The following is a 15801-nucleotide window of genomic DNA, read 5'->3' as shown; positions in this document are numbered from 1 at the left end:
GATCTTGGCCGCGCCCACACACGCGCGCGCGCACACACACACACACGCGCGCGCGCACGTTTTGTATTATAGTTTAGTAATGCTCACTGCATCCCGGTCATGATCACAGCAACGATGCTAGAAACATTACCCAGTGGAGTAATGAAATTAAGTAAACAAAATACATAAATACACAATAAGAGACTGGACAAATGTAGATAGTGACAATCTCAAATACCGTCCTTCAATTTTAACCATACAACGTGATAGAAGCGTATTGTATAGTGCAGTTAAACTGTTTTGGAGAGCACTGTGGCTTTGGGGATTCAGAGATTATTCAGACAACAGAGTGTAAATGTAGTAAATGCTTACTCATATTTTACAGATGTCCGTAATTTATCCATTCACTACAAATAACCACTAAAAGCAGGAGAAAATAACGGGCAGGCAGCAGTGAGATGACAGGAGAACATTCTTTGCTCGCTTGCACAATCTTGTGGTGTTTACTGGTACTACAAAAACTATGGCAAAAGACTGCCAGCTGTCAGGTCATCCAACGCAACGCCCAAATTATGAGACATTCGGAGCCCCAAACGTGACAACTGAAAAAACTACCTTGTGCGCACGAATTACTAATTTGTGTTAACGAATAATTAATTTGTGCACACAAACTACTTATTTGTGCACACTGATTCCTATTTCGTGCACACCGATTACTACTTAGTGTACACGAACTATTATTTCGTGTGCATGAAATAGAGCGTGCCCTCGAAATGGTCATGACGTGCACGTTGTCCCTTAATGGACAATAATTGGAGCAAATCGAGCGCACCTTCACTGATTCTCTTCTCACTGACCTAATCAGTGCCTCCAAACTCTCACAAATTATTGCATCTGACGTTTTTATTTTATACCAACTTTAAGTAGTGATATTGTGACAAAAAGTCTTCATTTCGTGTACATCCGCCAGTAACCATGGTCCTTCCCAGAGCATTGCAGTTTGCTGAAAAATAAAATCGATCCTGGTGTCCCAGTTGTACCTCCGCCGGTAAAGCGAGATGGCTCTCAACAGCCTATTCAAATGTCTCTCGGTGATAATGATTCCTAGCCATGCCAAGCTTTTCATGGTGTCCTTGTAACACATCCCGAGCCTAAATAAAATTTGATCTCGCTGTCCCTGTCCATTATGTAGCTGTGCTCCGACCTTTCAACTTTGAGAGAAGATGCGTTCGATTTTAATGTTCGAATGACCCGCAAGGAGCCACGGCTATATCATGCGCACGGACAACTACTTTGTGCGCACTTTCTAACTATTTTGTGCTCACAATGTCGTAGTCCTTGAGCACGAAGTAGTAGTTCGTGCCCACAAATTAGTTCCTTGTGCGTACATTATTGATACAGCGTGTGGACAAAGTCGTTTCTTTTTTTCCAAGTGACATGTCTCGGGCTCCGTAGAGACGAGATTGGAAATGTAAATCTTTATGGTCAATAAAAATCCTGTAGCGTTTGGGCTAAAGTACACAGAAATCTCTGGAACCTGACATAATTGCTGTTAACAAATATGAGAAATGAAAACATTAAGCAACAAAGGCCACAGCTGTCCAAACAAATATTCCACCGATTTGATGAGTGCAGAAACGGATACAATTTTTTTTGTGTGGACAAATGAAGCCAAGGGTGCACACCAACATCACCCAAATTTCACAGTTTTAATTGGGGCCTAATTACAACTGTGAAATTAGGTGGAGGGGGAATCATGATTTGGGACTGCTTTTCTAGCTCCCTGCCCGGACGCATCATTGACAGAAAAAAAAAGAATCCCCATGTTTATCAAAATACAATAGTTTGTTGGAATACTTAGGACCACCATATGAAGCTCAACACCGGACACCGTTCCAAAGGACTGAAGTAAATTCATTAAGTGAATGGCTTCCAGAGAAGAAAATAAAACATGAAGATGCTATGGACAGTCTTTCACAGACATTCAAAGGACATTTTTTAATTTGAAGTTTTGGAAACATGAATGGTTCTACCTGATCTGCTACTATACATGAGACATTTGTTTGACGTTAATGCTGCCAAAAGAGATTAAACCTGTTATTCAATCCAAATCTTCACAAACTTTTCTCACCCTATATTGTGACCTTTATGTGCACTAAGTTCAATCAAAACATTGAACTAGAGACTGTAATTGTTTGTGTGGTATTATTTTAGAAGCATATTGTTGTGGCACAGATCACCAAACTCTAAGCTCAATTTTATTTAGATTTCTTTTAAAAATGCATCTGAAAAAAGTGCTTCTCTAAAAAATATATATATATATATATATAAATAACATAAAACACCATAATAATAATTAAAAAAAGATCACAATAAAAAGCAAAATCACACAAGTGAATTAATTACCGGTTGGTACATTTGTGCTTCTGAGCAAGTGGTTTTATCAAGTATACTAGCACAAGTATGCACAAACATTTTTGGGAGTGGGGGGGGGGGGGGGGGGGGGGGTTGGACATATAACATGCATGCTTACATTTTAATAGGGTGATTCTCTCTCTCGCTCCCTCTCTCTCTCTCTCTCTCTCTTTCTTCCTCTATTCTTAGTTCTGTATTATTTTAGAGTGTGACAAGAATATTAGACTGGGATAGCTCTGGCCAAAATAGACATGTCTGTTGATACACTCCATGCTACAAAATAAGACCGCCACTATGTCTTAAATTACACACACAAGAAACATAAACAACTCTGAGCACAAACCTCGACCAAGGCATCTCAATTTCCGCATCATACTCAGTATGACCTAATAAACAGCAGTTGTTGCAAAAATATGATCTCCACGTTTTTGCAACAGGGGAACACAAATCCTGATCAAAGAGTGGGCTAAAAGTAGTTCAACACTTTACTACTGGTTTCTATAATGTTAACTCCTTGTAGTGATATCAAGCACAGATTACAGTTTCAAACGGTGGTTTGAAAAGTGGTGGAGCTTCAAAAGTGTTTTTTTTTTTAAGGTTAGTGTTTCAAAGTAACATTTGAAGACAGGATGAGAGTTTCAAAGTAATGTTTTATAATAGGGGTTGAAGACAGGGTTCAGATTTCAATTTCAAATTTCTTGCCTGAGGTAAGGTTTGAAGTTTGGGCTTCAAATCATACTTTCACATTTGTGTGAGGATTTGTGTGCATGTTGCTCTGGTGCAGGCCATTATTTCCTTCAATGTTGAGTCCTTTTTTACTTTGTTCATTCGTTCGTTCGTTAACTTCCTTCTTCCTAACTTACTCAATGTACAGAGCAAAAAAAAATGTGTGTGTGGGGGTTGAGGGGGGGTGCAGTCGGCAGGGCACACCTTAAACCGGTTGCCAGAGAATCGCAGGGCGCTCACACTCACACCCACACCTAGGGACAACTTAGAGTGTTCTATAAACCTGCCATGCATGTTTTTGGAATGTGGGAGAAAACCTGAGTACCCGGAGAAAACCCGCACAGGCACGGACGGGGAGAACATGCAAATTCCACACAAGAAGGCCGGAGCCGGAATCGAACCCTACTCCTCTGCACTGCGAGGCCGACATGCTAACCAGTCGTCCATAACCTACAGCACATGTGTCAAACTCAAGGCCTGGGGGCCAGATCCAGCCCACCAGGTCATTTTATGTGGCCCATGAAAGCAAATCATGTGTGTCAACTTGCTAAAATCTGTACCAAAATGTCAACTTGTCATGTGTTGAGTCATACCGTTGAGATTTTGCAATCATTTTGTTACCCTGTTTACCCTCACTTGAACAAAATATTTTAATTGACTTGACTGATTTCAAAACAAGTAATCTATTAATTTGTTGTGTAAAAATAGTAATGTTGTGGTTTCACTGTCATAAGGGCCCTCTGAGGGAAGACGTAACTCCAAATTGGCCCGCGTCTAAAATGAGTTCGACACCCTGACCGAAAGTGTCAGTCAATTTGCTTCCTTTGATGATGTAATTTACACTCTAGTCAACAGGTGGCGGTAGTGAAAGTTTAGGATAGCCAAAGAGGGTCACAATGTGACGTGTCACGTGATTATCCAGTAAGAAGGGAGGGGGGCAAACATGGCCGACGAGTTGGCGGGAGTAAACACAACTGCAGAGGATGGCGACGCAAAACAAGAGCAAGAGCTCGCCCAACTTTCAAACACGGACACAGACTCAAACGCCTGCGACAATCACACTCTCGACCGGGATGAGAGGTCGCCGTCGGATAGCAGCTGGTCGGCTCCGCTTCTGTCGCTGGCTCGCAAGGCCACAGAGACACTCAGTAGCGGGGCGAGCTACGCTTCTGGGCGAATGAACTCCGCTGAGAACTCCGAGGCGGAAAAAGAGCCCGAAATTGGTCTAACCCGCACTGGAAAGAAGCTTCCAGGTAGGTGGGATTGAATACGGACACCCTCAGCCGAAATCGACACTTCCTCTTGGACTTTTACTGAGCTGTCAGATGTCAAGACACATGACTTCCAAAGACAAAATCTAAATTTTATCGCCCTGTCGTCATATGGAATTCCTTTGATATCTGTTACTTTCTCTGACGTCTGGTGTGTTTTCTACGGACAACCATTTGAGCATATGTTTGATCTGTATGAGTACGCTCTTGGTCCTCATCAGTAGTAGGACAGTGTTTTACGAATACTGTAATGCATTTTTCCCTATACCAAACGACATTGCTGTACAGAGGTAAAAACCCTTATTTCATTACAATAAATAAATATTATTAGGTATACTATTACTGTATTATCATTGTTATTATTATGAGTACCTAATGTGCTAGATAATAAATGAGGGCAGATTTGGAATCAGCCCTTTGCATTTGCATTTACTTGCATCTCTGATTTCAACATTTTGTAAAAAATTATTGACCTGTCTTATTTTTCAAAATCGTTCAGACTTTCCTACTTGTATGGCAAAGTTGTCCAATTAGTGTGCAGAAATATTTTACTTTACTGTGGTAACTAGGAAACGGTCCTTTTACAGAATTGTCTTACTAGTGAGGCCGAAGTAGCAGTTTGTAAACCTTAGGCTGGGTATCAAGATATCAAATGTTCTAACAGCTTCTTATAGAAAGTGGTGCTGAGAGAGCAGCTTTCCACGGAAGTTATATCGGTGTGTTTCAAATGCTTGTGCTTCCTTGTTAAAAAATCAGTGCTGCCTGCCAAAGACCCGATGGCAATCGAAAGATCCAATCTTCTCAGCATGTTGAAGCTCAGCATCAAGGTTTTAATCCAGTCCTCACTGAGTTTGGGCAGGACGCTGGACTCCGAGTACCCGCCCTTACAGCAGTTCTTCTTAGTACTGGAGCACTGCCTCAAACATGGGCTAAAAGGTAACTGCTTGGTAAACATGAACTGCAAGGGGAGTTTTGTGTGTGTGCGTGTGCGTGTGTGTGTGCGTGTGTGTGTGCGTGTGTGAGCCTGTGTGTGCGTGTGTGAGCCTGTGTGTGTGAGTGTGTGTGTGTGTGTGCGTGTAACATGAGTTCAAAGTCACATGGTCTTTTTTTTTTTCTCCTAGCCAAGAAGTCCTTCATCGGTCAAAACAAATCCATTTGGGGACCCTTGGAGCTGACTGCTCGGTTGTGTCCAGATTCTGCCAACATAGCCACAAGTGCCAGAGACCTGCCTGGCATCAAGTATGGTTTGACCACTTATTTTGGCGGATGGGCAGGCGCTATAAAAAATCTATTTTACATTGCTTTTAAATTGCCAGTTTTTAAACATTGGTACTGACAGCAAAAATATTGAGAGTTATTCAACATTTTATTTACCGGTACATAAAACATTTATTTCTTCATTTCAAACATTTTTATTCAACAGTACAACAAATGTAGAACGATATGAAATAACTCGGTGAGCTACTAGAAATTAACTCCTCGGGAATGACAAATATGCCTTAACATGTAAACATAACGATTTTTAAATTATGATCCTATGTACGCATTAGTGTCATTGCTACTTGCAAATATGCATGATGAAAAGATGACACGATTGATTCTTGCTTATTTCCGCTGGCAGGTTATTAGCGACTAAACTGCTCATATTTATCTGGGCAGGCTGTGCATATTCTGCTCGCATTTTCATGCTTTCCACCCCATCATTTGGTTGCTACTTGTTCAAATGATTCGAGGGGTTTGTTGTATTGCCTTGTTTTTGACGACATACCTTGCACAGCGGCTTCCTCCGCGTTGCTCTAGAGATGCCACCACAAAAGCTATGGTGAGAACTTCTCTTCTCACAATAGCTTCATCTTCCAAAGATTATGCCAAGTCATGGCTGCGTATCAGCTGCGCGTTCAGCTGCATGTTCGGTCATTGTTACGGTTACTTTCTGTTTACTGCTTCTTCTTTCATTAATTAGCTGATTAATTTACGATCAGCATTCACTTTCACTTACATCAATTTCTTGGATAATGATTTATATTTTGCTTCCTCCGTCATTTATTTTGATCACTTTTACCCTCTCTTCCAGCGTCAGACCTCTTCTTGTTAGCTGCTTAGCATCCAGAGGTCCGCTTTGCAGCCATTTTAGCAATGCAACGAAGTACTTCTAGGACTACTCCGCATGTGTAAGCCAGTGTGGTGGTTGCTGTTGCAGTTTCGGAGCGAAGCAGTAGGAGTCGTTGTTGGCTGAGGTTGGATTAGACTTTTGCGGAAGGCTCGTTTTCATTATACTGTAGTGCATCTCGTCGCGTGGCAAGAGTAGAGAAAAAGATTTCATATAACGGAACAGGGGGATTTTTCGTTGTAGGGGAAGCAGAAAAGTAGGAATGGTTTTCATGCATGAACATTTTTTCACACTATGGGGTATTTTCGGCCATGTAGGTTTCGTTGTAGAGGAGTTTCACTGTACTTCAACTTGTAAACCGAAGTAGTAGAAGCCGGACTCTGGGTTGACTGCAGTCGCACACATTTCATTCACCCTGTCTCATGGAGTAAATATACTCACAGTTCACTGCTGATCATGTTACAACATGATTCTCAAATAGTTCTCATATACATGTAATCGCCCAGCCCTACTGGTATTGCTCTTCAGAAAGTAATCAACGGTGTGGGGAGTGGTGTGAGATATCTATTTTTCTCTCTCTCTCTCTCTCTCTCTCTATATATATATATACTGTATATATATATATATATATATACTGTATATATATATATATATATACTGTATATATATATATATATATACTGTATATATACTGTATATATATATATATATGGGCTTTTGGGTGAAATTGATGGAAAATGTAAACAGTTCACGCTACAGTGATATATCATGAAAGTATGACATTTAAGTAGATGGATGCACTGCTGATGACACGCTGTGACACTTTAAGCTCAGTGGCCACTTCTGTCTGAGAATGTCCTGTTTTAAGCACCACACTGGCAAGGTACTGTTGATCCATTGCTAGGTGTCGTCTGGGTTTAATGTGAACAGCTTAATGAGCACGACTGTTTGAATGTCAGCTCTAATTGAACCAGGACATTTTTATTGGTCAATTCAAGGATAAAACACCTGTTGTGAATTTTGCTGTTAAGCTCCTCGTTGGGCAACGGCAACTTGTGCAAAAAGTACTGAAACATTAACAGTGGCCCAAGTGCATCCATAAGCTTAGAGAAGGTCACATTAAGTTCTCCTTTAAAGGTTTGAATACATTTTAGGCTCATCCTGAAAAACCAAATATCCCTAACTTTTGTGAGTAATGTCGATATATTGTTCTGTCTCTGCAGCCTAGTACCAGTTGTTGGGGACTTCTGTTCTAATACAATGGTGGGCAAAGCCACATGGCCCACCAAGCATTAATTTTTTTCTACCTTTTTTCCCCCCTAAAATTAGCTATTGGAAATGTATTTATTCATTTGTATTGATTTATCTCCCCGGGCCTGCGTGGGTTTTCTCCGGGTGCTCTGGTTTCCTCCCACGTTCCAAAAACATGCATGGCAGGCTGATTGGACACACTAAATTGTCCCTTGGTGTGTGTTTGTGAGCGCGCATGGTTGTTCGTCTCTGTGTGCCCTGCGATTGGCTGGCAACCGGTTCAGGTTGTCCCCCGCCTACTGCCCGAAGACAGCTGGGATAGGCTCCAGAACCCCCCGCGACCCTAGTGAGAATTAAGCGGTTCGGAAAATGGATGGATGGATATCTAATCAAATAATGTGTTTAATTGTTTATTGTAGACAACTAATGAAAATGTAAAAATAAACAATTAAAAATATTTGAATAAATTAACAATTTGAGAAAAATTTCCAAAATATTGGTAAAACAGACTTAACAATTTCTTCTGTTCTTAAATATTTGGTGAATTAATTATGAATATTTGAATAATTAGCAATACAATTTAAAAATGGCCACACATTCTTTTACTTCTTTTACTTTTTTCTTATGAGCTGGCTCATCTGTCCTTTTAAAAAGCTCAAAAGTTTGCCAAGGCCCCACTCTTTAATTTTCTACAGATGGGAACGGCAGTGTGCATGGTTGGTTGTAAACAACAGCTGGGATAGGCTGCACTAACCTGAAACGGGAAAATGACAATCAAACTGCAATGTGTCTGTTTGGTCTTTTTAGGACTGGTTTGGGGAGAGGGAGGGCATGGCTGCATTTAGCACTCATGGAAAAGACGATGGCTGACTACATGAAAGCCTTGCTAGACAGCAAAGATCTCCTGAGGTGAGTAAGGTTTGTGAGTTAGCTCGAACACCAATTTCCACTATTCACATTATTAACACGTTTGTGTCCTCCAAGTGAGTTTTATGACCCCGGAGCCCTGATAATGGAGGAGGAAGGGGCGGTGATGGGGGGGCTGCTCGTGGGCCTCAATGTACTCGATGCGAACCTCTGTATTAAAGGAGAAGACCTGGATTCTCAGGTGAGCGACCCACCCTCAACCCCGGTTAAGAATGACACCAGAACACACGGTGCTATTTTGTTCTGTTATCTAGGTGGGAGTCATTGACTTCTCCCTCTATCTGAAAGACTCGACCGGCACGGAGACCCCGAAAGAGTGAGTATCTGTTCACAAATCAAGAAACAGCGGAACCTCTGAAGTGAAACAAAATCAGTAACTCTTGGGTCATTTTCTCTTTTTTCCCTGTCATATTTTGACGTTATTTGTGTCAAAATGGCTTCCTCATAATAGACCTTTTATTTCCCCCCAAAATTGACAGTGTTGGGGGGTTTTATTGAATTTAAAATTTTAGTTCCAGAGGAAAGTTTTTCCTCATAATAGTTTGACATTCGGTTAAGTTACAGATGTCTGTCATGTAATATTCTGACTTAATGGTTGTTTCCTTTTGACTTTTCTTTTTCTTGGCCTAATTTTGTTTTTATGTTTCTTGTTGTATTAATGTGGGTTTTTTTTCCTCAAATGATGTCAACTTAATTCCTTGCATTAAACTCGGGGGGTTCTTTTGCCCGCAGTATCCCAACTTAACTTTCATAATTTATTTCCCCATAATATTTTGACTTTATTCAAGTATAACTTGAGGTTTTTCCCACAAACCTCCTTTTTGGAATGAACTCTTCTTCATCTTAATGTTACAACTTCAAAAATAAAATCTCTTCTTTTTCATGAAAAGTCAGGCCTACTACGCTGATCTAAGTTCCCATCTCCAGAGCGTTGCAACCCATGTGCCGTTTGTGTCTCATGTCATGTCTTTCAGTCACTCCAAGATGACCGCCATCTTGGATCAGAAGCATTACATTGAGGAGTTGAATCGTCACCTCAGTGGCACCGTCACAGACCTTCAGGCGAAGATGGACTCTCTGGAGAAAACCAACAGCAAACTTGTCGAAGAGGTCAGAAGTTGAAGGGGGTCTGCCAGTGGGCGGGAATTGTGTCAGTGTTTGGCGGAAATGCACGACAGGGAGTCTTCGGGTTCGTGATGTCGACATCCAGTGTTTCAAGGTTACTAATGTACACGCAGACATATAAATCCAGAGATATACTGTACGTGTGTGTGTGTGTGTGTGTATTTTGCGCAAGCTTCTATAGGTCAAACTTAAAAACAAAAAGGCAACAAAATATCAATATCAACAAAAATATCTCAAAAACCAGAATTGCAAGGATATACAGTAGTTCGGACAGTTTTGAAATCGGCGTCAAAAATACATTGATGGACGCAGAAAGCCATGTCTAGTTCAAATTTGCTTTTAGCCAGTGGACTTGCTCTCCATGTTTTGTTCCTTTCCTTTGCAGAAGCGTACGTTGTCGTACGCCATTACAATCCAAGCCGTTATCTCGATTAACGTTCACTTAATGTGCTGCAGGACAGATAATCCACATCGACAACCCAGGCAAACACTTCTGACCGTCGATTTCTCACGTAGCTGGCGGCTGCGACAGACAGAATCAACGCTCTGCGGGAAGAACAGGAGCAGCTGAGACAGGACAACGCACTGATATTGCTTGCCAGTCAGAAAAAGGAAGAGGTGAGAATGTAAATACTTCACTTACAAATGGCACAATACACTTTTGTGGAGGTTTTTTTAATTTTATTTTGGTTATTATGTGTTGGGTTTTTGCTTTTCCAGGCAGCACTTCAGGACAGCCAGGTGGAGCTGGAAACCTACAGACAAACCCGGCAAGGCCTGGATGAGATGTATAATGTCGTTTGGAAGCAGTTTAAAGAAGAAAAACGCATTCACCAGGTCAGGTATTGATAGTTAGTAGCTCTTGAACGGTTTGGCTAAGCTTACATCGACATGTAGCCTTGAACCCAAATAAGAGGAAATAAGCACGGCTTTTTCAGTGTTTAATGGCATTGAATATAGCATGCACCTGAACTGCACGTTAACGTCCAGTCCGTTTTCCCATTTGATGACTGTATGGTAAGATGTGACAATGGCTGTTTGTTTCTTAAGTTATTCTCATCTTTGTTTGATGTACAACAGGGGTGCCCAAACCTTTTGGACCGAAGATCGACTTTTCGATCAACCAACTTCCCGCGCATGCACATACACACGCACGCCACGATGAGCAATAGCCTGACACGGAAGCATGCAACGCACTTTTGCAGCCTGTTAACTATCGTAGCTCACACGTACCGTTTAAAAGTGCTTCCCTCTGCCCTCTAGATTCCTATTCTTTGCTCGTGCCCTCGGTGAATTGTACACGAAACCAACTCTGAATGAGAATATTGATAACAATAAAAGATATAACGCAATAGCTCTTATCACAAGCTGCAATTGCAGCTAACAACTTCCGGTGATGCAGGTCACGCGCCACCGTAGGTTAAAGATTTACCTGCTTTATTTCATTTATTTTTTATATGTTTTGTGAAAATGGGACTGATAGGATGATTAAGGTGCAGTGTACATTAACACAAAAAATGTATTAGAATAATCCCTCGTTTATCGCGGTTAATGGGGACCAAAACCACCCGCGATAAACGAAAATCAAAAAAAATAAATACAAACTTCCATGTAAACACAGCATAAAGTAAAGTGCATCTTCTCTCCCGTGTGATTTTTGAGAAAGACGCGTAATGGTTCTGTTTCGTCCAAAAGGTGATTCTATTGTATTGCAGCGTCTGAAATCTCACCTGTTGGCAATGTTTAGGAGCTGGAGCGAGAGCTGGAGCTGCAGTTGGGGCTGAAGCAGGAGATGGAGATGGCCATGAAGCTCCTTGAGAAGGACTCGCATGAGAAACAAGACTCACTGGCTGCCTTGAGACTCCAGCTGGACCAAGTCAAAGCTCTGAACCTTCAAATGTTCCACAAAGCTCAGGTACGTGGTCGTCATCACACCTCAACTCGGACACACAAGACACATTTTGACTAGTTCTGGGGCTCTGCAGGACTTTGAACGAGAGGCGGCCAAAAAACAGGCAGAGGCCGAACAGCTGGAGACAAAGATGGACGACATGACGAAAGCTATGACAGAACTTGAGCGGAGGTACGTTTTGTGCATTGATCACATTGACGATGACGACTGAAGCTCATGAACGGACGTGCTTTTTAGGCTTCAAAATTCAGAAAAGGATTGTAAGAAGAGCGAGCAGTCAGATAAAGACTTGAGGGTTGAGCTGGAGGGAAAAGTGAATGCTCTCGAGAAACAACTGAGTGACCTGGACGCACTGAGGTACACGCGCTTCCTCCGTCGTCGTACGGTGCAGAGCGGGATGATGATAGTTTCATATTTTTTCATTTCTTTGTTTTTCTTTTGTTTTGACAATCGGTTTTCGAATTCAATTGAGGTTCATTGGTTGTGACCATGAGCGGTGGTTTGTCTGTGTGCCCTGCGATTGGCTGGCAAGTTCAGGGTGTCCCCCGCCTCCTGCCCGAAGACGGCTGGACAGGCTCCAGCACGCCCGCGACCCTCGTCACAATCACTATTGTGTCATAAAGTAAACTATAATTTCCAAACGACTGTTCGAGTTGCGCTCTTCTGTACGGGCGTACAGTAAGACATGAGAAAAAAAAAATGCATGACGTTATTTCATTCTTTTTTTTTTCTTTTGTAAACTCTAATAACTTTGGTGCAGATACGATCAAACTGGCGTACAACCGTTTATGCTTCAAGAATTGAAAATCGAATGTGGACTAAAGAAACTATACTGTAAGACTTTGATCTGTGTTCATTTTCGCTGGCAGTGTATGAATCTACACTGTTTTAAGATGGGACAGTTTCGCTCACAACCAAGACATTTAACTTGGACTTAAGAGTGTTGTCTTCTGTGTGGTCAGGCTGGGTTTGGAGAAGGAGCTTCTGGCTGAGAGGCAGCAGCGACAAGGCCTTCAGAAAGCCCTTCAGAGGGAGCAGGACAACAGTGCTGAGCTTCGCACCCAACTACAACAACTCCAAGGCCTGCATGCCGTTAGTAATTCCGCAGTTTTATATATCAGTGTATTGGATTTGATTGATGGTGCATGACGGGGATTACATTTTACTGCAGGGTCCAAATGTCCAGTGGAAAATAGCACTGTCAGAGACACTGCAACGGGTTTGAATTCAAGAGAACAGTCGGCCATTGTGTGGGGTTCGACAACTACCGGTAGTTTTCATCAATAGTCGGCTGTCGGCCACGAGTTGTGCTGAATTTTAAAATTGAATTACGGGTGAACGGCGCTGCAATGTCACAAATGTGACAGATAATCGAAATTGCCATGTCGTATCCCAAAATTACGTTACTGGGTATGAAGTGATCACCTCCTCCCAAACTGTACCGATACCATATTTACAGTATGTTAGTGTCAGTAGTGTTTTGCAATAATACTTATCTATAGTTCTAATTTCACACGTACCTGTGGCTATAAACCGAAGCGTGGAGATTCTTTTGCCAAAATAGTCAATGGTGGTTTGACAATTGCCGAGAACCTCTCAAATAGCCACACTCTCACTTATTTCCTCTCTTTGTTTTTGTTTTATCATATACATTAGGGGTCACCAACCTTTTTGAAACCAAGAACTCCTTCTTGGCAATTGATTAACACGGAGTTTGATAGTAGGCACTTTTGAAATAAATTTCCTCGAACTATATACCTTCATGTGTGATCATTAATGATTCATAATGATATTGATTTCTGAGAAGACACTGATCACATTAGCTATTTCTCACTATAATTATTCATTCATTCATTTTCCCATCCGCTTATCCTCACGAGGGGTGCTGGAGCCCATCCCGGCTGCCTTCGGGCAGTAGGCGGGGGACACCCTGAACCAGTTGCCGGCCAATCGCAGGGCACACAGAGACAAACAACCATCCGCGCTCACACTCACTCATAGGGACAATTTAGAGTGTTCAATCAGCCTGCCGTGCATGTTTTTGGAAGGTGGGAGGAAACCGGAGTACCCGGAGAAAACCCACGCAGGCCCGGGGAGAACAAACTCCACACAAGGAGGCCGGAGCTGGAATTGAACCCGGTACCTCTGCACTGTGAGGTCGACGCGCTAACCACTGGACCACGGGGCCGCCCCACTATAATTACAAAACAGATAAATGTCAATTGGCCACACTTGATTCAAAATATCTGCCAGTGTTCACATTTTGAAATGATCGCTTCTCCAATTTTCCTGGAGAGTCACAGTGTCTAATCACTGGTGAGCTATTTTTGGAATAGGCCTGCGGGCTACTCATGTCATCCTTGAGGGCTCCATGGTGCCCGCGGGCACCACGTTGGGGACCCCTGATGTAAATAGTTTAGGATTTAGCTACAGCAGCCAGAGCTATCCACTTCTTCCTTGACAATCATGCTATCTTGAGATTGTGGTTTCAAATAATTGTGATAAATTATACCATTAATAATTGTTACAAATAATTATTTTACTTGTTCAGTTTTGACAGTCACTTTTTTTTTAGATTAACTGCCCACAGAGTGAAATGTAGTATTTCCTGATTGTATTGTATTTTTAAAAATAATTTTGATTATTGTAGTTTACAGCTTACAAAACCGCCAAATTCACCACCTCAAGAAATTAAATATTATCCAAGAACCACTCAAAATATCTTTTTATTTAATATAGAAATTGACTTGAACTTTTTGAACACCTGAGATAAATGACCTTTTTTACGATACCCTAATTTCGTGAGATCCACCAGTATACAGTATAGAGAAAATAGTAATATATAACACAATAGAAAGGCATTTCTGACCACAATTGCCGACACTTCGATGACGTCTATTAAAACAAAATTGTGATAGTCTGTTTTTTTGTAGATTAATGGACTGCTAATATGTGTCATATTTATTTATTTTTTAACAGGAACTGCAGGATCTGAAGCAGGAGAAACAGCAGCTGCAGCAGACATGTGAGCAGCAGGAGCAGGCTTTGCAGGAGATGGGGCTTCATCTCAGCCAGTCAGTGTTCATTCAAGTTGACCATTTTTGTTTCTTTGTTGCCGCTTGCCAGTAGTAACACGATACGTCATCTTATCCCATTACTTTTCTCGAAGGTCGAAACTCAAGATGGAGGACTTTAAGGAGGTTAACAAAGCCCTGAAGGTAAAATGGGAAACATACTTAAGCATATAATTTGAAAGGCTGTGAAATGCTGATCGTTCCTTGCAGGGCCACGCCTGGTTAAAAGATGATGAGGCCACTCAATGCAAGCAATGCCAAAAAGAGTTCTCGATCTCCCGAAGAAAGGTAATTTTGTTTTTGTTTTTTAATGCATTCAGATTGAACCCAAGGATTCCAGTGTGCTCCTTTTTGTTTTTAGCACCATTGCAGGAACTGTGGGGATATTTACTGCAGCACTTGCTCCAGTAACGAGCTGGCTTTACCTTCGTATCCTCGTCCCGTGCGGGTCTGTGACATGTGTCACTCCTTGTTGCTGCAGAGGAGTTCATCCAAATCTTCCTGACACAACACTGACCATTGGCATCTCACGCTACACAGACACGATTAGCCACGTTTGCTTATGAATGTCAATTTGGCGTTATATCTCATCTTTCGACCTGAAATTCAGCAACATTACATGCTTTTCATACTCTTTTGCTGGGCAAGACTGAACTCTTGTACTCTTTTCTATTTCTTGTGGAGGTATGCTGCAATTTGCCCCCCCCAGAATTGTCTTATTTTGATATTATTCACATTGTGGTGCACTAAACACTGCAGTAGCAAACTTTACACCAGTGTTGCATCTTTGCAAATTGTGTATAGAATGATAAATCTATTTTAGAATGTATTCACATAAACTGCTCAAAAAAATAAAGGGAACACTTGGCGTTATGATGCTGCTCAGTGTTCCCTTGATTTTCTTGAGCAGTTTTACCTGGTGGATTGTGTACACTCTGAAGATGTGTTTTCTGTGATCAGGGGAAATACATATTTTTAACTTAATAAATGAATACAATTTGCAATGTTTCC

General features: G+C 41.6%; 1 protein-coding gene across 3 annotated transcripts; it reads left to right on the top strand.

The window, feature by feature from the left end:
* The first annotated feature begins 4054 nt into the window (after positions 1-4054).
* On the top strand, positions 4055-15798 carry rufy1 (RUN and FYVE domain containing 1). Of its 3 annotated transcripts, none has more exons than XM_086105757.1 (17): positions 4055-4373; positions 5148-5327; positions 5513-5630; positions 8560-8661; positions 8737-8860; positions 8934-8995; positions 9654-9789; positions 10321-10422; positions 10525-10641; positions 11552-11719; positions 11790-11887; positions 11954-12073; positions 12679-12808; positions 14696-14790; positions 14886-14934; positions 15001-15078; positions 15152-15798. In XM_086105757.1, the coding sequence occupies exons 1-17, from the start codon at positions 4064-4066 to the stop codon at positions 15293-15295; spliced, it is 2133 nt and encodes a 710-aa protein (XP_085961883.1). In that variant the 5' UTR covers positions 4055-4063; the 3' UTR covers positions 15296-15798. The 3 variants fall into 3 exon arrangements, 2 of the variants coding, with proteins under 2 accessions (XP_085961883.1, XP_085961884.1); XM_086105758.1 differs by having other exon boundaries at positions 4228-4681; XR_015100266.1 differs by lacking the exon at positions 15152-15798 and having other exon boundaries at positions 12679-12797.
* Positions 15799-15801: the final 3 nt, after the last annotated feature.

This window comes from Hippocampus guttulatus, chromosome 2 (assembly GCF_054856545.1).
Source record: "Hippocampus guttulatus isolate MCC_2025c chromosome 2, RoL_Hgut_1.0, whole genome shotgun sequence".
In the NCBI taxonomy this organism is placed as follows: domain Eukaryota; kingdom Metazoa; phylum Chordata; class Actinopteri; order Syngnathiformes; family Syngnathidae; genus Hippocampus; species Hippocampus guttulatus.
The sequence above is the reverse complement of the archived record's forward strand: the minus strand, read 5'-3'. Positions and strand labels throughout refer to the sequence as shown.